The following is a 17243-nucleotide window of genomic DNA, read 5'->3' on the forward strand; positions in this document are numbered from 1 at the left end:
TGACAATTTTAGGTATAATAGTTATCAAATTTAAAAAAAAAAATCAAATAGCAACATTTTTTAACTTACAATATGTAAAAATCTTCAAAGCACAAAATCTATAAATGTAAACCAAAGCAATTCAAAGTTCAAAGTATTGACACGTATCAGCCGATACGTATTGTGCTAGCGGCTTCTCGATAAGCCCCTACATGGGTTGTATTGGGTCAGCCACTGGTCCAGAGGGTAGTTAGGCCTTAAACTAACCCCTCTGAACCAATTTCGAAAGAAAATAAGTAAAACATAAAAAAAAAAAAACCGACACAGGGCGTATTGGACTGTATTGATATTTAGAACCATGGAGCAATTCATTAAGCTAAATGCAAATAGAATTTTTAACTAATATTATCAAACAATCTTCAAAGCACAAAACCCAAAAATTTAAACCAAAGAAATTCAATAAGCAAAAAGATAAACATTATTTTTGCTGATTTTTGTTAACATTATTTATTAAATATTTAATTATTAACAGCATTTATCAACAATAGTAAGTAATTATAATATTTTATTAAATAATCAGTAATGATAGTTTTAATAATATTATTTAGTTGATAATTTCTTTTGATTTGTTTTTAGTAATTTTTTTATAAATATCGGTAATTATGTCTAATAATGGTAATTTCTTTTAATTTATATTTGATAATTTCTATAATTATTTGGTAATTGTTATTTTTACGTTTTTTGATAATTTTAGGTATAACAGTTATCAAATTTCAAAAAAAAAAATCAAATAGCAATATTTTTAACTTACAATATGTAACGATCTTCAAAACACAAAATCTATATATGTAAACCAAAGCAATTCAAGGTTCAAAGTATCAACATGCATCGGCCAATACATATCGTATCAGTGGCTTCTTGATATGCCCCTTACAGAGGTTGTATCACGTTCAGGGGGTTGCCAAGCCTTAAATTGGCCCCCCTGAACAAATTTCGAAAAAAAAAAAAGTAAAACATAAAAGAAAGCACCAACACAGGGCGTATTGGCTCGTGTTGATATTTAGAACCTTGAAGCAATTTATTAAGCAAAATGCAAATAGCATCTTTAACTAACATTATGTAACAATCTTCAAAGCACAAAACCCAAAAATTTAAAACAAAAAAATTCAATAAGCAAAAAGACAAACATTATTTTTGTTGATTGTTGCTAACATTATTTATTAAATATTTAACTATTAACATCATTTATCAATAATAGTAAGTGATTATAACATTTTATTAAATAATCAGTAATGATAGTTTTAATAATACTATTTAGTTACTTTTAACATAACAGTAATTATTAAATTTATGAATAGAATTTATTAACAATATTCATTAAATTAACGATTACCAAAATTAAATTAAATTAACAGTATTTATTAGTAATAGTCAGTACTTATAATATTTTATTAAATAATCAATAAAAATACTTTTAATAACATTTCTAATTATTTTTAATATAACAATAATTACTAAATTTATTAACAGTATTTATAATTTTAATTTATTGTAAAATTAAAGTAAATATATATTTATCAAAAATATTTATAATAACAGTAATTATTAATTATAATCACTAATTAAATATTTATTAAATCACTGTAATACTCAGTAATTATTAAAACCCGGTTACTAAATTTATTAACAGTATTTATAATTTTAGTTTAAAGTAAAATTAAAGTAAATATCTATTTATTCACAATATTTATAATAACATTAATTATTAATTATAATCACTAATTATATATTTATTAAATTACTGGAATAATCAGTAATTATGAAAACCGGGTTAAAATAAACAGATAACAATATTTATCTAAACTGGATTTATAAATAAAATCGTGTTTGGTTTTTATAGTCAATAATAATTAGTAATTATAAGCAGTAATGGTTAGTAATTAAAATGGGTAATTAATTATAATCAGTAATTAAATTATTACTGTTATTATAGTTAGTGATTATAATTATTACAGTATGTAAATAATCGGTAAATGGCAGTAATTAAATTACTGCCATTTGGCGAAAGGGGAGACCACCCCTTTCATATATATATATATATATATATAAGATTCTAATTCATTAATTAATTATTGTTAGTTAATAATTCAGATAATTTTGTTTCTTAATTTTTCTTACTAATTTTTATCTCTTAATAATTTGGAATATTTTAGCACATATAGGCGTATTCATTTTAATAATTATTGGAATAGTTTACTAAACTATAATTTCTGAAATATCTAAACAATAATTATAATATCAATTTATTTTGATATTTTTTAAACAGTTTTTAATAAATTTAGAAATAACTGATTTTTTTTAATGAATAATAATTAAGATTAAATATCTGAAAATTACAGAACGTTTCAATACAATTTATATCGTTAATGAAAATCAATTTATACTAATTTTTTATTACCTAAAAATTAATGAAATTATTAAATATTCATGAAATATTTTTTATTATTATCTTAATAATAATAATAATAATAAAATGATAAGTTATTTTCATTGGTTTTCAGAAAATAGTCAAAAATAATTTTCATCAATATTTATACTAATTCCATTAAGATTTTAAAATATTGGAAACTACGATAAATGTTGAAATTCTCTATAAATACCTGAAGATAAGAATAATTTCCTTGAAAATTCTATTAAATTGTAAAATTCTAATAAACATTCAAAAAAAAGTCAAAATATTTTTCATGAATATTTAATTTTCACTAATATTCTATAAAAGTTTAAAAATGTGAATAATTTTAAAAGTTTCACTAACCATGCCTCTCCTTGCTCTAAGCACTCTTCCTAATTTTCTGTTTTTTTGTTGAATTTTTATTTTTTTAATTCCAGATCATTACCCATTAAACCAATAAGCAAATAACGTTGGGTTAAACATTTCTAACAACAATAAAAAAAAGGATATGCTTTTCTAATGTTTACCAAAGTGGCACCACTTTCCCCACTTTCTCCTAAATTCTTTCTAATTCCTATCTATCTCCTAAATTATCTCTAACTCCTATTTATCACTTAAAATATCTCTAATTTAGTAGAGAGATTTTCTCTTAAACTATCTCTAATTCCTATTTATCCTCTCCTTACTTTTTATCTACATCTATCTAAAGAAAGTTTCGATTAAAATTTTCAGAATTATTTAAATAATATAAAAAAACTAAATACTAACTTTAAAATATTTATTCAAAACACAAAAATTAATTATAATAGATTTAATAATACTCATTTTATTCAAAATTCTATATTTTTATGAAATTCACCATGAAAGTATGTAGTAGAAATATAAATTATAATTTGCTGAATTATTGAATTTAAATGTCATTCAAATAGTAAACTTTAACATTAAAAATAAAACATTATTTAAATGTTTCAATAACTAAGCATCTAAAATAACAAAGCATTAAAAATAGCTAAATAATTACATAACATAATATTTAATATTACATAATAACGTTAAAATAAATAAAATTAAAATAATGAAAAAATTTATATATTTTACATATTATTTAAATATTTAAATAACAAAATATTTAACATGACTAAATTTTAAATTGTTAAAATAACAAAATTATGTAATATATTTAAAATAGTTCTTAAAAGTAGACAAATAATTATAATAGATTTCATAACATTCATATTAATAATAATTTAATATTTTAAAAATTAAATCCAATAAATAATTAATATTTTAAAATTTTAAATAACAATATTATTTAAATAACTAAATAACATTGTAAATAACTAATTTCACTTATATCAATTACTAATTATAGAAAAAAAACTTTCAAAAAAATAATATTCATTAGTAATAATTTTACAATAGTAGTGTATATTCATTATTTATTTATGTATACATTGAAATTAATATATATTTTATTTTCGTTAATTATTTATTGTATTTTTCGATAAATATGTTTTTAGTAATTATTTATAAATCTATTTGTGTTTTGTTATTTAACAGTAAATTATCAATAATTATTGCATATTAAAAAATTATTATTTAACTTATGAAAATTAATTTATCGTATTTATTGTATTTTTGTTATAAATTTATTTTTAGTAATTCTGTATTTTATAATTTATTGATTAATATTTATTAGAAATTAAACTATTATTTGAGATTACACTATTTATTGACTAGTTATTGATAAACCAAAGTCAGTCAGAAATACTAGAAAACTGGCCAACTCGAGTATAGTTCGACTGAATTGGTTATTAAAAAGTTAAAATGTAAAACAATTATATACTCCTGTGTATGTCTATTGTTTAACTTTCGCTTAACAAAGCCCATACATCGCATAGATCCTCGCTAGTATATATATATTTCAAGACGGTCCACATTACCATGCTTCTCCTTGCCCCATTACCCCCACCCTACATTCTCCTTTACTCTCTCTCCTCTCCCATTCCCGCCACTTCAAATAACCCAAATCACCAGATTCTCCATCTCTATTCCCAACACAACTATTTAAAAATATTCATAAAATCTCTCTCCTAAGATATCTCCTCTAAGCCATTAGGAATGTATCATGTTATCCCACTCCCCAATCAATATTCATAAAATCTCTCATTTAAGATATTTATATTAACTAATAAATAGTTAAATACGGTTAATATTTAATCCAACCCATATTCAATGAGTATTAAATACTCTTATTACCAAAAATTAATAAATATCATTAGTATATTACCAAGAATTAATAAATACTGTTATTAATTAATTCATCATGACTTTTAGTGTATTTTAGGTAAATATTGTTACACTCATATTAATTAACAACATTTTATAGAAATTGAAAACTCTTTAACTAATTTCTATAAAATTGAGAATTGTATTTAATAATTATCAAAAAGTATAAAGTTTTATTTATTGCTATTATTATAGTTAATAACCAAATGTAGATGGGGAATAAAATATTATAATCTTGGAAAATGAAATTATTAATTAATTTATATTGGAATATAAAAGTATATTATTGTACTTTTGGGAAATTTTTGAAAGTTTATTTAAAATGTAGTAAATAATTTTTGAAAATTATTGGAATATTTTGGAAATTTTAGGAAAACTTATTACATTTGATAGATGTTGGAAAATTATTGAAAAATTTGTGTAATTTTCATTATAAATTATTGAAAATTATTAAAGCTAAATGAGTATGGAAAAGGGAAAACTGTAATTTGAACCAATAATTACACAAATTAGTGGGTGTCTTGCCGTGAACCCGCTCGACGCTAGGGATGGAGTGGGGAAACTTCGAGGATTCCCCATCCCTGATGGGGAGTGGGTGCCTTGCCCTGAACTTGCCCAACACCAAGGATGAGGTAAGGAAATTCGAGGATTCCCTATCCCTGATGGGGAGTGGGTGCCTAGCCCTGAACCCACTTGACACTAGGACAAGGTAGGGAAATTCGTGGATTCCCCGTCCTTTATAGGGAGTGGGTGCCTTGCCATGAACCCACTCATGACCAAGGATGAGGAGGGGATTTAAGGATTCCTCGTCCCTGACGGGGAATGGGTACCTTGCCCTAAACTCGTTCGACACCTAGGATGAGGTAGGAAAATTCGAGAATTCCCCATCCCCAAAGGGGAGTGGGTGCCTTTTCTTGAACCCACCCAACACCGGGAATAGGGCAGGGAAAATTCAATAATTCCATGTCCTTAATGGGGAGTTGGTGCCTTGGCTTGAATCCATCCGACATTAGTGACGAAGAGGGGGAAATTCAATGATTCCTTGTCCTTGCTAGGGAGTGGGTGCCCTGCCTTGAACCCACCTGACATTAGGAACGAGGTGGGGGAAATTCAAGGATTCTCTGTCCCTCCTGGGGAGTGGGTGCGTTGCCTTGAACCTGCCCAACAACGGAGACGAGGCAGGGATGGGTTAAAGTGTCTTGACTATGAGACGAGGATGGGGAAGGGGTGCCCCACCCAGAACCCACCCCATTGCCATTCCTATATAATTATTAATTCTTAATGAAATTAATAAAGTTAAATGTTAGCTTTTGTAATTATTTTTATTTATTTAAAGTAAGTCAAAATTCCATTTCAAAATAATGAAAATAATAGCAGATATTAAAATTACTACAAATGATTAATAAAATTAAATTCATTAAAAAATATTTATTCCTATTAAATTAACAATAATTATTTTCTATAAATCAGCATTAAATAAAAATACAATTATTGAAATTTTAAATATTAACAATAATTTTGAATATTTTTAATTAATTAATAACAAAATTTATTATTAATGTATCAATTGATTAATAGTAAAAAAATTATTGAATCTTTTAGATCTTCCCATATATCACACGGGTCCCACTAATATTATATAGGGATTTTTGGACTGCAATCCCCCTCAGAAATCTTTTTTGCAGCCCCCTCCCCTCAATATACTAAGTTTTGAATGTTAAGATTATATTAATTATAGATACTAATAATGAAGAAAAAGATTATATTAATTATAAATTAATGATATAGATGAAAATCATAGGTTGGTAGGTAGGTAGGTAGGAATGAATGAAAATTGATTCGTCCATCCTGCCCGGTGCCGGCATGGCACGACTTTACGTTTACGGGCTGCCGGTGCTTTGACGGGCAGTGCTTGACAGACGCCAGGTCTGGGCTTTACAGCTCTACCAGAAACTGGGCTGATTTTAGTTGAGTACTCTCGAACAAAAAGGGTACTTGGGAATGGAGTCAATTGGATTGGAGTGTAATGGAAATCAACCTGGGAATCCAAAAACTGTGGGCTAAGCTCTAACACAAGGTCAAGGTGGTTGATGACTGACAGCAGGGAGTGGCAGTGCCTGTTGCCGAGTCTTACTAGCAATATGTAGCGTTGGGTCATGGCCCATGGGTGGTGGCAATGGCCAATGGGCCATCCTCTCTGTTCATTACAGTTTGAATTAACCCCAGCTTGGTTTTTTAGGCTCCGTTTGGGAAGTTTAGTTTAAATATTAAACTTGGCAAATGATGCCTTTGATGTCACTGTTTGTAATACAAAACAGAAGAACAAGTAAGTTTGGTCTAATTAAAAGGCTTCTCATTTTCATTTGTTTTGCTTGTTCCACCCAGTAGATGAGATAAAATAAAACCACTCGAAGTCGAAGGGAGTGAAATCCGAAATAACAGAGAACCAAACTCTGCGCTTTTTTTTTTTCTTCTCATTTGCAATGCCAATGAAGTTGCAACTAATACAAAACGGAGCCTGAGCCTAGCTAGTAGCTACCAACCAAAATAAAAATAAAACCAAATGAAGATTTTGCGCTGTGACTGGGCCGGAACAGGCGTTGGACTTAGTCATACTTCTGGGCTGCAGTGAGCTGCATGTAATTTGTCAGCTCAAAGCCCGCAGAGGCACAGCTCTCTAGTTGTAGCGCATTTGCACATGCACCATGGGTAATGTAATAATATCTTTCAGAACACAAGTGAGCAAGCCTTCTTGTTACCCGGACTTACTGATGGGTTGGATAAATATGTTCCAAATTGCAACTTAATTGGTAGGCTTGTTAGTGGGCTTCATGGATATGCTAAGTTTAAAATTGAGGAGTTAAACATATGTAGCAGAGCCCGTGGGACACGAATTGTGACTCAAAGACCAGCTATTACAATTTTACAATACGAGCTAGTCACGTTTAATTTGCAATTTGCAAAGCAGGTCTGCAAAAGGAAATAGGATATCAAATTGGATATTCCTGCATAGATTTTAATATGTGAATGAGGATACAAATTAAGCCTAAATTTTCTACACAAATGTTTTGGTATAGGATAGGTACAGATCCAATATTAACTAACGTTATAAACAGGTCACATATAGAACTTGCATCACCCTTGGCCAGATTGGATTCAAAGTTGGGTCCATTTGGTTAGCAGTCAGAATCGGAATGGCCCATTTCCATAATTTGTATGGTTCAGACAGGAATGAGAATATGAATTAAAATTAGCAGGAATAAGATTTTCATTCCTAAAAGAGAGGAAGGGAATGACCATTCCCTCAAATGGGGAATAGAAATAAGATTCCAATTCCACCATCGGAATAGCCCATTCCGATTCCGATTTCAGACCCCTATTCCTGCAAACCAAACAGAACCTGAATTGGGACAAACAAATACCGATATCGCTAGTAATTCCATGTTTGCAACTTTGCATGATACCTGCTAGACTGAGGCCAAGTGGCTAGCCTCAGATCGAAAAGCATATGACTAAATGCTTTAATTAACATTTTTAGTCCACCATATTCCATAATTGAATCATAGAGACGGTGGTTGCTTGGAGGGACAATCAATCCTCCCACCTCCGCTTCTTCCGTGTTGTAAACTGGCATATAGTCCATTAATACAAATTTTTTCTATCTGAAAAACGTTTTGAGATCATCAATACAATACAAATTAATGATTCATCTATAAATATAAATGATAATGACTAATCACACATGTATTTTTTTTAATTAATTGAAATAACACTCATATATATACTCACAAATTTATATTAATCAACCCATAGCAATGCCACTGTCTGTTGTCACTTGAGTGATCATATTCTATTACAGCAACAACAAACATTAAAATATGAGCTAGCAAATTGAGGAGCCATTTCTCAACTTCTTTCTTCTCGCTTTTATTTTCGTCATGGTAACAAAATTCTTAAATTGAATTCAATTATATAACGAACATAAAAAATGAAACTAAATTGGTTCTGATAACCAAGTTGGGAGTCCATGCCTAATTGTTCTAAGTCAACATTGCAAACATTAGATTGGTCATCAATCGTCAAACTTTCAACAAAAGGGTTTCTAGCTTTTCATCCGCCAGGCCATTTGAATGATAATGGGGCTGAAGGGAGGTGAGGTTTCGTAGCTCCCGGTCCCGGGTGAATGGTTAAGATTGTTCATATCGATCGATTTCCATGTGGGAGAAATTAAATTAAACCCCCCAGAATTAGAATGACGAAATGGCTTTCTTGTGAAATGAGTGGGATGATGTGGCAAATAAATGGACCTCTTTTGGCTGCTACCTAGCTTCCCACGTGATACACTCTTTCTTGGCTGCATAAATTCGTCTAGCAAACCTTAGCCCCCATGAAAACGTCAAGAAAATAAAGCAATAATACAGCAAAAAAGAAAGAAAAGACCCCCCTCAGATGGGGATACCACCATGCTAATTTTTTGCACTGGTCCCCCGTTCCTTGTAATTTTTTTGTCTCCATCGAGTATATGGACCAATTTTAAGTAGCTTAAAAGCAAAATCAAACTCCAATATTTTCCCTCAGTCCCTATTGGCGAGTGGCGACTGCTGCTTGGGAGCTAGCTAGCTAGCCTCAAATCCAATACCAAATATTTGGTGATGGAACCCACTCGAGCCCAAGGGACAGGATGGAAATCTACTTCGGGAGACAGGATTGTTATTCCACACATTCTCAAACCCATGGATTGGAAAATAATAAGGAAAATTAAAATAATTTATATAGTATTTTCATTATAGACCATAATTAATAATAGCGGTAATTATATATGATGGTGATTTATTCAATGTTTGCAAAACTTTTTACTTATTGCTGATGGCAGGTCAGTGGTTCAATTGTTTGGAGTTAAATGGGTTAGTATTATGTGGTATCACAAAGTAAATAAGAAAATTATAAAAAATAGATATAAATTTAGGAAATTGTAAAAAAAAAAAGAATTGAACATATCTCTAATATTATATATTCTTTATAGTATTCAACAACAATAAATGTGACTAATGAAAATTAGTGTTATTAATGATGAAATGCTAAAATTATTTTAAAAAATAAATAAATGTTTGATCTGTGACTTGTTGATTGGGTTGAATGGTTCTTTGATTCAACTGAATGGGTTAATGGATTGTCGACCAAATCAATATTTTTTTTTTGTAATGGACCCCGCCCCAAAAAAAAAAAAAAAAAAAAAAATCTAATATCTAATTGCTGGATGATGAATCAACCGATCAGACCAATTGGTTGGACCACGGGTTGAAAACAATGGACCTGTGGGCTGTGGCGCCACTCCACTGTCGAGTTGGGTTGAAGGAAATCAGGAATATAGAAATTTGAATTTACCACACGGCACGTACAAGGCCTGGAATAAAGAAAGAGGGCTGGAGATGAAGCATGCGTTGGCTTAGAAAGTGATTGATGGTGCGTATCGGGAGACTGGAATATAAAAAAGGTATGCAAGGACCGAAACAACTCCTTCCGGCCCAAGAGGCACATAGAATCCACCGTACTCCTCCCCTGAATTAAACCGTGGCTTCCGTATAGTTACACAGAATTTTGTAGCTTCTTTTCACACCACTTTTCTTGTCTCGCACGAGACTTTTAACTCCTATTTCCATCCAACCACCTCATCTAATTTACGCACCCCATGCAGGAATACATGAATACAAAAACTTTTAACTAATTAAGTAAGCTCCATTGATACAAATTAAATGTCACCGTGGTCCAGAGCTCTAGCTGACCCATGTGACGACAATTGGCCTGGCTCTGTGTGTATTCGATCGATTGAGTGAGTGAGTGAGTGAGTGAATAATATTGGCATCGAAGGAAGCTACTACGGCCGGATCAGTTGTTGTCCTACGTACTCAGCTGGACCACAAAGCAAATGCAACATTTAACAATCTTCATGGTTAATGTGTTTCAAAGCTGAGCCACTTACTCTCATATACAGCAGCTTGGAACCCATTCGTAGATTGAATATATACTATACACACACATGTAGTAAACAATAATAGATATAATTATTATGCAATTCATCACATATAGTTTAGATGATGATAACAATAAAGGGGAAAGGAAGAGAAGAGCATAACCTTTATCAATGATTGGGTGGTTTGATTTAGACAAAGAGCACATGGATGATGGCTACCAGATCGAAATTCATGAAAAAGGGAATGTCCTTTGTAGCTCGACATCCGAAAATGGTGTCATCATACGCTTGGCAGGTTTCCAATATGTACTGGGCCAGTAGGCCACCTCTGTATTCTGATCTTTTTTTTTTAAATAATAATAACAAATTGTAATTTAAACCCTATAAGTTTGTGTGCTTAGAACAAGTATATATTATTAATAGCTAGCTAGCAGGTCAGTCATTGTGAGGAAAGTTTGGGAGAGAGAGAACCTTAAGCACAAGGTAACTTTTCTTATTTCAATGGGTAGTTCCTTGTTTGTTATGGTGTCTTAATGAAGGAAAACTGAAGGTGAGCAGATGCAAGAGAATTATTCTCCAGTAAGAAATTCCAAGACCAAGACAGGCTAGCATTGTTTACTTAGGCATTACGTCCTTTAGTCCTTGTATCTCAAGCCTAGGAATCCTCCTCAAAACTCACACTATCCAGGAATTATTATAACCTCCCACCTTAACGTATTTGATTCTCCTTATATGCTTCCCTCAGATTCTTCTTATACCCCTTGTTTACTCATTGCATACTTTTTATTTCAAAACCCTATAAATCAAGTACTACTGTTATCTCGGAATAAAAATAAAGAAGAAAAACGAAAAAGGTGAGTCAGCTTTCTGTGCTAGCATCTTTTAACTAGCATACAGTGAAAGCTTGTGTATATATATAGAGAGAGTGAGAGAGAGAGAAAAAAAGTACCATCTTCCTCGCAATCCCTACCCTATACTTTGACAGTTTGCCTTGAAATTTGGAAAGTTAGCTGGCTAGGGTTAGTTATATCCTGGGTTTCAATACCTTAGAATCTGATAGGAAACCTACAAAATAGGATGGCATAAGGGGAGGGCTTTACACTAGTCATGGAAACCACTTGCCTGGTCAAAGTTTGGGATATTTCCTCCTAGCTAGTATATAAACAACCAAATTAAGCTGTATGCAATATATTAAAGGGAAAGAATCAAAATTCAAGGAGGGTATAATGGATCATAGATAAAGGTGTCCGTAAATAAACCCCCCCCCCCCCCCCCCCAAAAAAAAAAAAAAACTAATAAAAGTCCAAGAGGTGGACTGAACTCTAAATTTCCCAATACTTTAATAGGGTTTGATATTTATAGATGTCAAGAAAGTATTAAAGAGCCCATATATATTGGGGTGTATATCTAATTTTAAGTTTTAACCATTGGATTTGGTCTCCTTAATTTTTTACCATTACAAGGTGGAGTATGAGAAGTATAAACTGTAAAATAAATCAAATTAAAAAGAGAATAGTGGAAAGCTATCAGCTGTCAAATAAAAGTATACAACCTTATTAGCAGATGCAGAGCAGTATATGTGTAGATGAAAATCAAGTAACAGAGACAATTATATATATATATATATATAGACGTTGGAACCATGTGCAGAGAGAAAGGAAGGAACATGACTTCTCAATCTGCATCAATTTGTACAATTTGTTTTTGGTTAAGCATCGATTAGTACAATGTGAAAAGCACATTATATGTGCTACACCTACACTTGCAACACAGTTGGAATATAATAGCACAATGTTGAAGAAGACGTAACCACAGTACTATAAAATCTTCACCATTCTTGGACGTACAAGGGAACATGCATTAATGGTGTATACCTAGAACGGGAAATATGGCCAACTCGATCAATTCAATTCAACAATTGGCATATTCTTCAAACGAGAATAAGCCTAACCTCTCGATTCAATTGGAAGTTACTTAACACAATAAACCCAACTTGTATTGTATCGGTACATAAACCCCACTCCTTTTGAATTTGATACACGCAATGACCCTTCGGTTTCATTGAGAATTTCATCAAAATATAAACAAAGGGACACTCAAAATTAAGCAGCATTTTGTATGTATATATTGTATAACAATACTTTTTCAACGCTTATATTCAGCCAAAAGTTGACACATTAAACTAATTTGCCGGTTTTATCTCTTCAATTAATTCTGTTAAGAGCAACTGTGGTTGGACAAATCCACATCAATACGCTAAAATTGAAGATTCCAATTGTAGGAGCATGATTTCTGGGTTGGGGGACTGACCCTAGCTACTACCCAGTTCAATCATCCAGACCAGGAGGCTGGGTATAAAGATAATCTATCTGAGTAATGAGTAAATATATAGAAGGTAAAAAGGAGAATGAAAATGTCAAATTAGAGGGTGGGCCAGGGTGCTGGGGGAGGCAGGCATGTGGTGCAATTTGGATTGAAACTAGCTAGCTTGATATTATCTTTCTTGGCTTGGGTGGCATGGCCGAGTAGTCTATTTGAAGTGGGGTTCCATTGGCAATGGACGACCAGTCCTTGAGCCAAGGGCACAAAGGGAATATATCAAGTATTCAGGTTGTGGGGACGAAAGGCTTCAAGTGAAGGAATATAAGATATGGACCAAATCTTACGCTTCATACGAACCTGGAGATATATATATATAATTACTATCCATTGTAATCCTCTTGTGTGCATGCATTCCAGATCCGAGTTACCACTGGACATCCAAGACTAGTAGTGCAGCGGATAAGATGTACAAAAGCAGGAGAGAGTCTTGTCAATGTTAAAGGCCTTTTGTGTGTGCGTGAGAGAGAGAGAGAGAATTTTAGGACCCTCTTTGTCTTGATTTTTGTTCACAATAATGCGTCGGGTGCCCAAGTATTTGTGACTTATCAGTAGTACCTATGTAGACGATCCGGACTCCAGGTAAATCAAAAATGTCATGGAGAGAGAGAGAGAGCACTCTGGGCCATAATATTTTAACAGTTTAACGTGCATCAAAAAAGACAGAAAGTGTCGTTGTCAACGCTAATAAGGAAGAATTAAGATCAAATCAATTCCATCAATCTATGACCCAAGCATACCTATTAAATCCCTATAAAGTTCAAAGATTTATATTATTTCAAAGTTCAAATTTCATGAAAAGCTTTCTCAGAGAGAGAGAGAGAGCATAAACTGCAGAAATGATTTGTTCATGATATCATACCCCGTGAGTGAGCCAAACTAGTCTTCCTCTCAATCCTTACCAGTACATGACAAAAACCCAACCCCCAGAACAAGACAACTCCCTGGCCGGCCACCTCACATGACCCCAGAAGACAACAGAAGCCCACCTCCTCTCTTCTATAATACCCTCTCTTTTTACCATAGATCTTCCGACGAAAGAAGAAAAAAAATGAAGGAAAAGGGAAGAAGAGTGAACAGAACCTTTTCTGTCCATGAAAAGGTTATTCAAACGCTGCTTCTATAGCCTCATTGCACCCCTCCATCCTATTACTGAAAAAGCTGATTTTGTTTAGAGGGACGTCTTTTTTTTCCTTCCGATTTTGACTTCAACTAAGTTTTTGGGATATGGGTTTTCTTCCCACTCCAATGTACAGTCCTTTTTTAGTGACTTTCCATGGAATTTAGCTTTTATTTGTATATCTGATTTGTGAGGACGTGCTACCCCGTCTTGTGTAGACCCTTTCGATTTCTATCAAAAAAAAAGCTGAACTGTCTATTTTGCTTTCTTCAAATGCAGAATTTTCCCGAAATATACTGATTCACACTAACGGATCGTTTCCCAATGGAACCGCCGCTAGTCTGGTCTCTTTCTCACTCTGCCCTCTTCTGAAATCTGAATTCAATTCTCAATCTCTACCTCCTCCTCCTCTCTCTCTTCTTCTCATACACCTTTCTCTCATTCTCAAGCTCACAGATAGACACACACACACTCTCTCTCTCCCCCATGTTGCAATTCACTGAAACACCACTTCCACCTTCCTTGCACCAATATGCAATTAACCCTTATTCAGATCTCACCATGAGCAAGAACCCATTTCATAGAACCCGGCCGTGGCCTGGATTTCCGACATCGAAGGCTCTCGGGAACTTCGGTGATGCCAATTGCATGGAGCAGCTGCTGGTGCACTGTGCGAACGCAATTGATAGCAACGATGCCACCTTAGCCCAACAGATCCTCTGGGTTTTGAACAACATCGCTCCTCCGGACGGAGACTCCAATCAACGCCTCACTTGTGGCTTCCTCCGAGCTCTTATCGTCCGTGCAGCAAAAACAGGAAGTTGCAAGATGCTCACAGCAATGGCCAACGCCAACGCTAACCTAGCTCTCCATGCCCACAAGTTCTCCGTTATCGAGCTTGCTAGCTTCGTTGACCTCACCCCGTGGCATCGATTTGGCTTCACCGCAGCTAATGCTGCCATTTTAGAAGCCATCGAAGGGTTCTCTGTGGTCCACATCATTGATCTAAGCTCCACCCACTGCATGCAGATCCCAACACTAATTGATTCAATTGCAAACCGTCCAGAGGGTCCACCCTTTATCAAGCTCACAGTCGCCGGCGCCACCACCGATGTCCCCCCGATGCTTGACCTATCCTATGAGGATTTGGGTTCAAGGCTGGTGAATTTTGCGAGGTCTCGGAATGTAGGGATGGAGTTCAGGGTGATTCCTTCCAGTTCTTCTGATGGGTTCGCATCTTTGATTGAACAACTTCGTGTGGTGCAGCAGCTAGTATTTGCTGAAGGAGGAGGCGAAGGAGAGGCTCTCGTTGTAAACTGTCACATGATGCTTCATTACATACCAGAAGAAACCCTCGGTGTAACCCCTTACAGTTTCGAGTCTTCTACTACATCTTCTCTTCGAACCATGTTTCTTAAAGCGATTCGCAGTTTAGAGCCCACGGTCGTTGTTGTAGTGGATGAAGATGCAGATTTCACATCAAACAACTTGGTCTGTAGATTGAGATCAGCATTTAATTATCTATGGATACCTTACGATACGGTGGATACATTCCTTCCCAGAGGGAGCAAGCAAAGGCAGTGGTACGAAGCGGATATATGCTGGAAGATAGAGAATGTGATTGCACAAGAGGGTGTGCAGAGGGTCGAACGTCTGGAGCCCAAAAGCAGGTGGATTCAGAGAATGAGAAATGCAAATTTTCGGGGAATCCCATTTAGCGAAGAGTCTATTTTAGAGGTCAAGAGCATGCTTGATGACCATGCCGCCGGTTGGGGGTTAAAGAAGGCAGAAGATGAAGGTCTTGTGCTTACATGGAAAGGACACAATGTTGTGTTTGCTACTGCTTGGGTCCCTACTTGAAACATTTTTTCTCTTCTTTTCTTTTCGTTTTTACTCTTTAATCTGTAAACTCCTTCGTCGTCTCTCATTCCACAGCTTTTCTATTCTCCAGAAGTGTACGATCCATAGCTTTTATGCTCTCTCTCTCTCTCTCTCTCTCTCTCTCTCTCTCTCGTGTGAGAACTGAGCAGTACTTTTCCCCTTTTGTTGCCGTAGCGTTGCATTGGACATATCCTCGTGTGTTTCTTTATGCTTCGCGTTCTGCGAATGTAATGTATATATTCGTGTTTCTGTGTTTAGAGCTGTGTGAGGAAGTGTGTGTGATCTCAGAGTCAGCGCAATTTGCAGGGTTCTCTTGTACACTACAGATTGGTATACGGGAAAATATGAACTTTCAGGTATTATTACTCTTCCAGGAATCATTTACGAAACTAAATAAGATTTCTGTTTCTTTCTGAGCATAAGGCTTAAAGCCACAAATTAATTGAACTATGCAATACTGATTCTTGGATCTAGCGTTATATGTGATGGCTTGGTGAAAAGCAGATTTGCTTAGTCTTCGGAGTGATGGAGACAACGAAGGGCGGTTTTAATTTCCAAAAACTTTCGACTTGCAATGAAGTAGTCAAGTAGATAAATTTGGTAATTAAACCCTGAATGCAGTCCAAGTGGTTTCAACTCATTGTTATGAAAATTCCTGTAATTTTTTATAGGAGAAATAATCAATATGGTCAGAAGATTATTGGATTGTGAAGAAAAACATTGGGAATTGACACACGAAGATCATCCCCCATCCATTTCATGACGACAACTAGTTGGCTTCTGGTTTCAATTTCTTGACTTTGCATTGAAGTTTTGATTAAAAAAAAACAAAAGCTAAGGATGGTTCAATTTTCCAAGAATATTTGGAGAGAATCTGCATTAATAATAGATAATTAATAATATTGTGTTAATTTATTGTAGTATTATTTTAGGGAGTTCTCATTAATGGAGAAGCCAGGGGATGACATTTTTGGCACGAAACAGAAGAGAGTTCTCAAAATAAATGCTGAGATACTACCACCCTCCCACCCAAAACTCGAAACAATGAAATCTTAAGTTTATCATTTCTTTTCAGGTTAACTATGAATGCAGATTTTACATTTCAATAATACCAACTAAATTGTGTAGATGCTTATCAGTTGATTGTGCTGAAACAATCTGTAGGCTACGCT

General features: G+C 33.6%; 1 protein-coding gene across 1 annotated transcript; it reads left to right on the forward strand.

Annotated features, from left to right (window-relative positions):
• Positions 1–14069: 14069 nt before the first annotated feature.
• On the forward strand, positions 14070–16439 carry LOC104608084 (scarecrow-like protein 32). The gene has a single exon (XM_010273956.3). The coding sequence runs from the start codon at positions 14677–14679 to the stop codon at positions 16048–16050; it is 1374 nt and encodes a 457-aa protein (XP_010272258.1). The 5' UTR covers positions 14070–14676; the 3' UTR covers positions 16051–16439.
• Positions 16440–17243: the final 804 nt, after the last annotated feature.

The sequence above is a fragment of the Nelumbo nucifera genome, chromosome 5, assembly GCF_055504915.1.
Source record: "Nelumbo nucifera cultivar China Antique chromosome 5, China Antique-T2T, whole genome shotgun sequence".
Lineage (NCBI taxonomy): Eukaryota > Viridiplantae > Streptophyta > Magnoliopsida > Proteales > Nelumbonaceae > Nelumbo > Nelumbo nucifera.